General features: G+C 40.8%; 1 protein-coding gene across 5 annotated transcripts in view; it reads right to left on the bottom strand.

Moving 5' to 3' along the window:
* MYSM1 (Myb like, SWIRM and MPN domains 1) overlaps positions 1-1,404 on the bottom strand; it is a 40,245-nt gene extending 38,841 nt beyond the window's left edge. For 4 of the 5 annotated variants that reach the window (XM_067006912.1, XM_059053988.2, XM_059053997.2 and 1 more), the window contains exon 1: positions 1,309-1,404. In XM_067006912.1, coding sequence (XP_066863013.1) covers positions 1,309-1,373 — 65 coding nt within the window. In that variant the 5' untranslated portion in view covers positions 1,374-1,404. The remainder of the gene's footprint in view (positions 1-1,308) is intronic. The other variant, XM_067006913.1, reaches the window with a different exon arrangement.
* Positions 1,405-12,212: the final 10,808 nt, after the last annotated feature.

The raw sequence follows: 12,212 nt of genomic DNA, 5'->3' as shown, positions 1-12,212 counted from the left end.
CTTGATCTACACAAATGTGAACAATGATTGTTATTTAAGGCTTCCTATTTGTACAGACTCGGACTGCTTTGCCTAAAGATTTGAGGGAGAATGACTAAATGAACTTAGTCACTCCTCACTTTTATAGTGGTTTAGAGCTCGGGAGAACTTTAAACCCACTATCTTGGTGCCTCATGAGCAGGGTTAGTACTCTTCTCCACAATTTACAGAGGCGCTATTATCAGGTTGGACCATGTGAAATTGCTATTTTATAGGTCAAAAATGGTCTAAGATTGGCAGTTTTACATGGTTCAACCTAGAGACTTCTAAAGAAGTTGTTCATAGTTACAAGCAACATAGATGGCTGAGTTTAGAATTGAGGTCTTCTGATTCCTGACCAGTCTAGGCCTCTTCCATTACTAAAAGAAGATTCTGAAAGCACATTTTAAAAATTGCATGTATCAACTTCTCTCTCTGCAAGCGAGGAGTCAACGAGCTAGATGTCTTAAGCTGGAGGATGCTGTTTAAAATCACACTGGCCTGCTCTGCAGGAATTGGTACTAAACAAATTATGACCCCCTCAATGGGTCCTCAAAATACTATCCTTGGTGGGATGGTAAAGAACACAACATGTACAGAGCACCTACCTTATGCTACAGCACATCCCATAATTATTTCATTTGATCTTCACAATAATCGTATGAGGTACATAACATGATTGTCAGCTAACACATGAGCTGAGGCCCAAGGTCACACTGCTAGTAACTGGCGGGGTCAACCCAGAGCTGTCCAACTCTAAAGTCCAGCCCCTTTCCTTCAAGTCACACTGCTTCTCGGGAAGTTTTTCATAACTATCCCTAGTTATGGAAAAGGAAACCGGTGGCCGGTAGGGATAAAACGACACGCCCAAGGTCACACGGCCTGCAAGCGATGGAACAAGACTCCTCAGCTCGGGTACTGTCCAGGGGCCGCCCTTGTTCTAGTTATTGTTGGGCGGTGGCAAGGGGGCGGATTCTGAGGTGGCAGTAATGGAAGAAGGAATCTAATTGCTGAAGAGCGGACAAAGTGCTAGGCGCGGCCGGCGCCCTCATAGTATCCCGGTAAAAGGTGAAAGGGCCGTCGGTCACTAGCCTCCGGTACCCGCCCCCTGGGCTCAGGAGGAGCCCGCAAGCGGGATGGGCGAGGCGTCTCCCTGGCCGCTAGGAGACCCTGGCCCAGCGGACGGTCTTCCGCTCCCCTGGCCCCTGCCGGAACCGCGGCCTTTCTAGGATACCCTCCTCACATCTGCGCCCCTCCTTGTCTCTGCAAGACCCAGTCTCTACACCTCACCCAGACTGTGCCGCCGCTGGCACCACGTCCCCTTCGATATCCACATCCGCCTCTTCAGCCGCCATGATAAGACCTGACCCCAGCCGTCTTCTCAAGAGATCCCGCGAGAGGTGGAGGGCCTGAAGGCGGGGTCCTATGCGTCACGGGGCGGAGTCGAAGCCCCGGCCAGCCCTTCCCATGCCCGGGAAGCTGGGTTTTCAGAGAAAAAGATGTTGCGGAGCCCTGGGGTTTGGTTCGTTAGACGTTTGTTGACTTGTAAAGACAAGTAACCCAGGCTTGGGTTTTGAAGAGACCGTGCTCTTGCATAAATTCTTTGCCTCCTCACTTCTCTAATTTGTAAAGCGGGGATAATAGTAAATAGTGTATCGAAAAGATCAAGTCAGACCTACTTTGAACTGTGAAAGTGGCAACAGTGCCCTTACCTGCTGGTTTTTTCTTTCTTTCCTTCCTTTTTGTTTTTTTTTTTTTTGCGATGCGCGGGCCTCTCACTGTCGTGGCCTCTCCCGTTGTGGAGCATAGGCTCCGGACGCGCAGGCTCAGCGGCCATGGCTTACGGGCCCAGCCGCTCCGCGGCATGTGGGATCTTCCCGGACCGGACACGAACCCGCGTCCCCTACATCGGCAGGCGGACTCTCAACCACTGCGCCGCCAGGGAAGCCCCCCCCCCTTTTTTTTAATGAGAAGGATTATTCAGCGCTTATTGAAGTGCTGAACAACATCTGTTTTAAAATTCAAAAAAACATTTAAGAATGTAACGTATGATTGCATATTTTATTTCATAGAGATCTTTACAATTAATTTAAAAATCACTCTCATGACCATTGATCTTCACATAACCCAGTGAGGTAAGCAGGACTAGTATTATCCTTCACACATTACAGATGAGGGAACTGAGGCTCAGAAAGCTGAAATGACTAACAAAGGATAGACAACTAGTCAAAGACAGAACTGGGACCAGAATCTAGGCCTTTTGACTCTCTATGAGTACTCTCCTTCTACAGATCATGTTGTTAGGAACTGTGAAAGACAAACACCATTTCTCTCAGAGAATTTATGGCTCCTCAAGAAATTAGATGTTGGCCTATGTATACCATCCATCACTCACATTATTGTAGCTGTTCATTCACTTGCCTCCATCGCTGGATGGTAAATTCATTAAGGACAAAGACTGTATCTGCTAGTCTTTGCACTAGTCCATATACTACCAACATTCAACATGGTGTCTGACACACATAAGGTGTGCAATAAATATTGAACTGATGAATGAACCAATCAGTTAATGGAATGAGTTCACTTCCCACACTGTTGTGAGTTTGTCCCATCTCACCTTTGTGCTCAAGCCACACGATGAGCTGTACTATGAATGTGATGGCAGAAGATGGAGAGAAAGTTTTGTAAAGAGGGAGATCCAGTGCTCAGAAACTGAATAATGCCCCATCCTTAGGTCACCCTGAGGGTGCTTTTCCTGTTGCCAAAGGGCTTTTCCAGTGACCAGTCCCAGTGGTAACTGGCATGCCTGTAACAGAGTAGGCATTCTAAGATATTTGTTGGATGTAATTTACAGCAAGTTTAGATAGATGGATATAACCAGATAGTCAAAAGAAAATAGATGCTTTTCATTGATCTTTACATAGCAGGCAGGATGAGAACCCTGGTAGTACTGTCTGGATCACCTTCTGCTTTTTGGCCCAGTGTCAGGCATCAGTAAGCATTAAAATATATTTGGAAGGAAGGAAAGGAAGTCCTGCACAGAATTCAGATATGCCCCAAGGCCTTTGATATAAAGGCCTCCCTAAACAGAAGGACTAGTCTGAAGCCCCTCCATATATACCCCACACTATGCTCTTGGTTTGCTGGCTTTACGTGAAACAGGCTCCATAAGGGTATAGCCCAACCCCACCTGCAAGGATACAGCTATAACCCCACAGTCGGGTGGACTCCTGCGGCCTGGTCTACTATTTATAATTCCTTGTTCTAGAGGTCTACAACTCTGTGACTCGTTTAAAGACCTATTTTCTCAACCATTTTCTGAAAAATTCAGAATTCACAAATATTTATATTCCTACTATACTCAGTACCAGGGAAATGACATTGAATGAGATGCACTCAGTCTCTGCTCTCATAAAATCTATCAAACATGCAATTTCAAGATGATGTAATAAGTTCTATGATGGAGGAGTTACAGGCTGCTATGGGATCCCAGGGGGGGTGGAGTGGGCACTTACCCCAGAATAAATACTCTCGTATACCACATTTTTGAAGATGATATTCATCAGTTAAAATTTGAGAGTAATGCTCTAGATTCTGCGGACTATGAAATAGAAGACCCTGTCCCTAACTTGGAGAAAAAAACCAATGGAAAAAGATTAGAAGAAATAGTGTCTGATACTCACACAGAGCTTAAAGACAAGATCTGAAGGGCTCAAACTGTTTCCAGGTAAACTTAACTACATTTCCCCTCCCTCACCAAAAAGCTCAAGAGTACTTATAAGAATACAAAAATAGGTAATCCAGACAGAGAAAGAAAAATATCATATGATATCGCTTATATTTAGAATCTAAAAAAAAGAAGAAAAAGATACAAACTTATTTACAAAACAGAAAAAGACCCACAGACATAGAAAACAAACTTATGGTTACCAAACGAGAAAGGGTGGTGGGAGGAATAAGTCAGGAGTTTGAGATTTACATATACACACTACTATATATCAAATAGATAACCAACAAAGATCTACTGTATAGCACAGGGAACTATACTCAATATTTTGTAATAACCTATAAGGGAAAAGAATCTGAAAAAGACTATATATACATATGTATAAGTATATGTGTATATCACTGTGTTGTACACCTGAAACTAACACGACATTGTAAATAAACTATACCTCAATAAATTTTTTTTAATACAGAAATACCCAGCACCCAAAAAATTTCAAAATGTCTGGCATCCAATTATGAGGCATGCAAAGAAGTAGGAAAATATGACCCATAATCAGAGAAAAAAATCAATCAATTGAAACCAACCCAATACTGTCACAGTTATTAGAATTAGCACACTAAGGTGTTAAAATAGTTGTTATAACTGTATTCTATATGACTGTATAGAAGTAGAGACGTGGAAAATATAAAAATATAAAATATAACGAAACTGAATTTCCAGAGACGAAAATTACAATGCTTGAGACAAACAATACACTGGGTGGGATTAATGGTAAGTTAGACATTGCAAAATAAAGGATTAGTGGACTTGAGCACATAATCAAAGAACTATCACTTTCCTTTTAAAGGTGAGGAAACCAAGATTCAGATAGAGTTACATAGCTGAGTACCAGAGCTGGGATTCCAACCCAAGTCTTTCTCACTCTACACTTACTCTGTTATATTTTCATTTACAACAGAAAGAATAGGGTATTTTGCAATACTATGTGTGATATTTTCTCATTTGATTTAAGAATAAATCACAATCAGGTATCTCTGATTTCTTTGAGGTGCTTAGGTCTAGAAATGAGTAGACAGTGTATTCTGAAGGCTGGAAAACTGTCTTGGGTTTCAGATTTTCTGTCCCCCATTAATACACTCTATTTGATCCTTTGTTGATCCTAAAGTAGAATTAGCAGGAGGTGCCATACCTGTAAATCCTCCAGAATGCTGTTAGAGGGACATTCAGTCAATTAAGTGTCTGTCTCATATCTCAGCTACATTGTGTTTGAATCCTTTGGAGAGCTTATTCATTTCCTTTTCCCCCATTTCTGGTGAAAAAAGATCACTGCATTTTTATGGAAAAAGCAAAGTATAATGACAATATTAATCCATAAAAGCTGGCATGTTAATATTCATTCTAATTAGCTCAGATTTGTAACGTGCTTTAAAAGTGGGAAGTGTCATACAACTGCTCATGAATGTTGTTATTACATTATGATCCAAACTGTCAGCTAAATGATTGCCAGAGATTCAAAAGAGTTCCCATTTTTAAAATAAAATGGCCAGTTAGTGGGGAGGAAAACCACTTTATCTAAATACAGGTGAGATAAGAGATGAATGCAGACATACAATTACAGGCTACACTTGGCAAACATTGGATATGGCTTGAATTGTTCCAGGAAAGCAAGCTGCATTTTATTTTATTTTCCCTCCCCAATTCCCTGAAATCACATAAGGTAGCTACTGAAAAAGTTGTTCTCAATATGTTGTAAGGAAAGTCTGTCAATGCACTTCTTACATTTTAATTATAGTAATGTTACATTCATCTGACGTTATTCGGAAGGGGAAGAAAAGCTCCTACTGTGTGCCATGCATTTTACATACATTATTTCCTTACAGCCCTTTGAGGCAAGGAATTGTTATTTCCGTGTACAAATGTGGTAACTAAGGTTCAGACTAGTTAAGCAATTTACCCAAGGAAATGTAGCTTATCATCTTTTCCTTACATCATGCTATCTCAGGTTGGGTACTAATAGCATCATTCAGAATTGCATCTTTTCTTCTCAGCAGCCCCCAGTGGAAGGGTTTATTCCTCTTTCTCAATAGCTCCAGGAGGATGAGTGGGGCTGGCCAGGCCTGGGTTTCATGCCATCCCAGAAGCCAGGTGGACTCAGTTCCACCAGCACCACACAGAATAAGAGGAATGGTGGCTCCCCAAACAAAATAAGGGTACCATTTCCAGAGAGAGGAGGAATGGATGCTCGGTAGGTAAGACAGCAGATGCCCTCTATACTGTTCCATGTTGCATGTCCCCTCTGTTCCCTCAAGCCTTGGATACAATCTGTGAACCACTACAGGCTCATGTTAACATTGTTATCAGGCAACTTATTCAGCCTCTCCAGTCTCCTGCTTCTTCATTTGTAAAATGACCTACGAAATAATCTCTTCTGGGGTAAAATTCTTTGATCCTGCTCTTGTTCATCTCACAGACACTTATTGAACATTGTTATGGGCAAAACAGGGGGATGGGAGTGTCGGAGTTTGCATGGGTTTATATATAGTTCTCTGGACCACAAACAAAATATGCCCTCTACTTTAAATCTGCATCTCTTCCCCCATTCCCAGCCCATCCACATTCTCAAGGGCACCCTGCCTCTCTCCATCCCTCCCCTCTCCCTCCCTCCCTGTCTCCCTCCTTCCCTCCCTCTGAAAGGGCTGGTTCTGACTGAACTCTGGTCTTCTTTTGCCCTTTTGGAACTCTGGCTCAGAGTTGCCGAATCCGATTTTTCTTTTAAGACCAGCCAGAAATCAAGATTAATTTGTGAAAACCAGTTCAAGTTTTTAAAAAACGCTGTTGAACCAAACAAACACTTATGTGCGCTATATCTGACCTGCAGTTTGTGACTGTTATCCTAAATCCTTCTCTCATACAAAATGTAATGCTTCAGTGTTTTTGTTTTTGTTCTCACATATGCTTGTCCTGCTATTAAAGACTTCTTAAGGGCAGGGAAAATGCTTCTGTTCTTCTTCTTACCCATGACATCTAGCACAATGCCTTGTACACAGTAGGCACTTAATAATTGTTGAATGGATGAGCGAATCAAGTGGAAAAAATAAGGCCGGAGTTTTATTTTAACTGAAAACAACAAAAAAAATTACTTTATAAACACATAATCAATGAATATTTTAAATGAGAAATATATATGGCAATTGAATTATGATCCTGACCAAAAATAAAGAACCCAATAGACAAGGGGAACATTATAAACCTAAATAGATTCCCAAAGTCCCTTTCCGTTACTGAGGGAGAGACACATGAAGTTCTACTGCCTGACTATTTATTTAGAGTCTATACTTTCGGGGGGAACTGAGGAGAGGCAGAAGATAAGTAATTAAATTGAGGAAAATAGTTCACTGTGTATTCATCCTAAAGGACTCTTTAAGATCAACACCTGTGCTGACTCTCATTTCTATAACTCACATGTGATAGAAACCTTGTGCACAAAATCTAGTCCAGTGTCCTTCACTTCATCATCTTGGTAGCTCCATTTCTATGTGAAAAGTCAGCTTTAGTGTTATCTCCTCACTTAACATCTTCCTGACCATCCACATACAAAGCCCCCCTCTTCCACGAGCCTAAAGCCATAGTGCATGCTGTGTCAGGGTGCCATCACTCCGGCATGTAATTGTGACACTGCCCATGTCCACACTAGCCTGGGGCCTTTTTTGAGGATGGGGACCATGTATAGGTTATCCATGCCTAGCACTTAGTGGGTGCTCAGTTAATGTTTGGAGAATTGCATCAATGATATGTCCTCTACATTAGGAAGCATATTATCTCCAGAGCTCCAAGGTATTCAGTTCAATCCAGTAAGTGTTTATTGAGCACTTATTATGTGCCTGACATTGTTCTGAATGCTTGGGAGATGCCAATGAATAATAAAGACAAAGTCCCCTACCTTGGTGGAATTCACATCCTAGCAGAGGGGAAACGAAAGTAAACAATGAACATATATTAATTAATTGTATATTTGTTAGAAGTAGTTGAGTGCTAAGGAAAAAGAAAAAAAGTAAAACAGGATTAGGGGCCCAAGAGTTCAGAGTGGTGGAGGCCTGCAGGATTAAAGAGGGGGCTCAGGGTAGGTGTTATTGGAAAGGTGGCATTTGAGCAGTCTTGCAAAGCTGAAGGAGTTGCCCACCTGATCTCAGGAGAAAGGGTTCAGGTGGGAGAAGCAGCCAGTGCAAAAGACTCCAGGTGGGAGTGTACCTAATGGAGGCCAATGTGAAGGAAAGTGAGCAAAGAAGAGAGTATTTGGAGAAGAAGCCAGACTTGTGATAGGACCGCATTTTGTAGAGCTTTAGGTGTCATTATAAGGACATTAGTTCTCATGCTTAGTGAATCTGGGAGTCATTGCAGGGATCTAGAGAGATTAAAGATAGATTTTAGCAGTATGAGTTCACTGAAATTTACTTAAGATTACATACTGAGTGGTTGATAATATATTTAATGTTTCTTAAGAAACATACAACATATGTCAGATTTCTTAAGAAAAAAATCCCATCAAATATAACGGATACTATTGTCAAAATAATTCCTTTTTTCCAGGATCATGTATGATCACCATTTTGTCTCTGCTGACTTGGTTTTCAATCCACCTGACTTATTTCTCCTTTTTTCACACTACATTATAATGTCTCTTTTGAACAGCCATATCAACTGCCTGAGAAATAGACAGACTGCCATAAAATTTCCCATTAATTTAAAATGTGTGTTATAAGTATGGAGGCTCCCTAAAAAAACTAAAAATAGAACTATCATATGACCCAGCAGTCCCATTACTGGGCATACACCCTGAGAAAACCATAATTCAAAAAGAGTCATGCACCACAATGTCTATTGCAGCACTATTCACAATAGCCAGGACATGGAAGGAACCTAAGTGTCCATGGACAGATGAATGGATAAAGAAGATGTGGCACATATATACAATATTACTCAGTCATAAAAAGAAATGAAATTGAGTTATTTGTAGTGAGGTGGATGGACCTAGAGTCTGTCATACAGAGTGAAGTAAGTCAGAAAGAGAAAAACAAATACCGTATGCTAACACATGTATATGGAACGTAAAAGAAAAAAATGGTTCTGATGAACCTAGGGGCAGGACAGGAATAAAGACGCAGTTGTAGAGAATAGACTTAAGGACACGGGGAGGGGGAAGGGTAAGCTGGGACGAAGTGAGAGAGTGGCATGGACATATATACACTACCAAATGTAAAATAGATAGCTAGTGGGAAGCAGCTGCATAGCACAGGGAGATCAGCTCGGTGCTTTGTGACCACCTAGAGGGGTGGGATAGGGAGGGTGGGAGGGAGGGAGATGCAAGAGGGAGGGGATATGGGGATATATGTATACATATAGCTGATTCACTTTGTTATACAGCAGAATCTAACACAACATTATAAAGCAATTATACTCCAATAAAGATGTTAAAAAATAATTTTACATTAAATACATTCATTAAAATATAGTAAAATAAAATGTGGATAATAAGACCTACACACTGCAAAGGGTTGGTATGAGGATTAAACTTTGAGTCATTATATATGAAATAGATTCATTTTTTCTGAAATGTTATACAGATACAAGAAGGAAGCTTTCATTAATACAGATATCTTTGTTTTGCATTAAAAAAATATACCTGACCTGTGGATTATACCAGGAATTAGCAAACTGTGTCCTCTGGGCCAAACCTGACCTACTGACTGTTTTTGTAAATAAAGCTTTATTGGAACACACATACACAAAATAAAATGTGTGTTTTAAACTCATAGAAGAAGAGATCAGATTTGTGGTTACCAGAGGCAGGGAGTGGGTGGAGAGGGGGGAGGGGGGAACTGGGTAAAGGTAGTGAAAAGGTATAAACTTGCAGTTATAAGATAAATAAGTACTAGGGTTGTAATGGGCAACATGATAAATATAATTAACACTGCCATATGTTATATATGAAAGTTTAGAGAGTAAATCCTGTGAGTTCTCATCACAAGGAAAAAATTTTATGTATTTTCTGTAATTTTGTATCTCTATGAGATGATGAATGTTCACTAAACTTACCGTGGTAATTTTATGATGTATATAAGTCAAATCATGATGCTATACACCTTAAAAGGTGCTGTATGTGAATTATATTTCAATAAAACTAGAAGAAAGAATACCCAAGAGAAAAAAATTTAAAAAATAAAATGTGTGTTTTGACTCCACTATCTTGCCTGCACTGCTAAGAAGTTCATACCTAATATAGAAACAGTTTATCAGAAAGCAAGAAGACAAATGCCATGAGGCAGAGGTTTGTGCCTGGCACCATGGAGGTCTGATAGGGCAAGGCTAATTCTGTGCAAGTTGGGAAAGAGACGTCTTCTGCATGGCCTCATTCTCTTAGCCCATCTTTTACTCCAGCTGTTGCCATGGCCACCAGCATCACACAGGTATAATCTGATAGCACTATTCATCTCTCATTTTCTGTACCAGGACTTCTCTGACTCATGCACAATCTGGGAAAGCAAGGATGTTAACATCCCATAAGGCAAATAATGACCCATGGGGAGCAGGACTTGATGAGTAAATGCCCTTCTCTTCTATCCCACAGGTAATAATTCTGAAGGCAACCTGTGCAGATCCTCAAATGATCCCTGTAGGATGGAGCCCCAATTGCTTACAGAAGGGAACAAAGCAATAACTTACTCTTCTATTGACTTGGTCTTCTTCACTGTTAAACTCTTTCCAGTCCTCCTTCATAATCTTTGGGACTCAGATAAATCACCCTCTTCAAGCCCTGGTCCCACACCCTTTTTTCCTGAGGAAGCCCAAGCGAATACACTGGTGTTAGACCTGGGTTTTGAAAGTTGAGCCTGAGTTTTCCAAGTATAGAGACAGGGAGAGCGCATCGCAGGCAAAAGGTAAAAGCAGGAGCAAAGACAAGGAGGCACGAACAGTACAGGCACATCTAGGGATTTGCAGTAACCAGCTGCGGCTGAAGCATGGGGTGTATGGAGGATGTGAGGAGGAGAAAATTCCTAGTGGGAAGGTTTGTTGATTGAGAAATACTTACCAGATATACTAAGCTGAGAATATTGAAAAAACGTTCCCTCAAAACTTTTGTCTGTTGTTTGTTTTTCATCATAAGCACCTGCATTGTTCTTCATTTCTGGGAAATCAATGGCCCATGGACTGGATAATAACTTTCAGCCATGCTGAAAGTTGAAGACAAAGTTGAATATTTGGGTGAAAGACCAAATTCGGGAAAACAAAACTGCTCTTAGTGTGCATATTATCTACAGGTATGTAAAACAATTTACAACTGTCTTATTGTGACCAAAAGAGGGGGCCCCAAAAAATTTCAAGGAAGTAAAGTAAGTGGAAATGAACTGTGTAATATGCATTGTTATTAATTAGTAAAATAGCAGTGAATTTCATTGTTTTATTATGGTGAACAAAAGAGTTTTACAAGTGCTTTTGTGTAATAATTCCCACCTTATTTACTTTTATTTACCCATTAGGTCTTAAATTCTTTAACTACAAATAGTCTTAGGGAGGGGTGGTACATTCACATTTGAAAAGGAATTTTGGACCTCTTTATTTTAGTATTATGTTCTGATTTATACAGTAATGACCATATTTCATCAAATCTTAACTTCATTATAATGGATAGTAAGTTATTCCCTTATTTTATATGCCGTTAAGAATGAAAAAGCAGGGCTTCCCTGGTGGCGCAGTGGTTGAGAATCCGCCTGCCGATGCAGGGGACACGCGTTCGTGCCCCGGTCCGGGAAGATCCCACATGCCGCGGAGCGACTGGGCCCGTAAGCCATGGCCGCTGAGCCTGCGCGTCCGGAGCCTGTGCTCCGCAACGGGAGAGGCCACAACAGTGAGAGGCCCGCATACCGGAAAAAAATAAAAAAAAAAAGAATGAAAAAGCACCCGCATGCCACAACTAGAGAGCAGCCTGCACCGCAGCGAAGAGCCCACGTGCCACAATGAAAATTCCGTGTGCATCAATGAAGATCCTGTGTGCCACAACTAAGACTTGATGCAGCCAAAAATAATAATAATAATAATAATAAATTAATTAATTTTAAAAAATGAAAAAACACTGCCAATTACATTTTGACATGCTGTCAATTGTAAGATGCATCCTGATTGCAGAGATTTGAGAAAACAGGCAACGTAAATGAGATGTCTGCAATTTCATTTCCCTTGCCTGATTGTGAGCTCTGGGGGAGATGGGAATTTGACTTGTTCAGCTTTGACTTTTTCTACACTGGTACAGTTCCTGGTACATGTATAGTTGATATGTGTTCACCAAATGTTTGCTGAATTAAACTAAGCAGATCTCTATCTATCTTTATGCATGGTTGGTATCCTACCACAGACTAGGACATTCCTTGGGATGAGAATTTCATCATCCATCTCAGAACCCTGCATAATG

Source organism: Kogia breviceps, chromosome 1 (assembly GCF_026419965.1).
Source record: "Kogia breviceps isolate mKogBre1 chromosome 1, mKogBre1 haplotype 1, whole genome shotgun sequence".
Classification (NCBI taxonomy): Eukaryota; Metazoa; Chordata; class Mammalia; order Artiodactyla; family Physeteridae; genus Kogia; species Kogia breviceps.
Note: the sequence above shows the minus strand (reverse complement) of the source record. Positions and strands in the feature narration are given on the sequence as shown.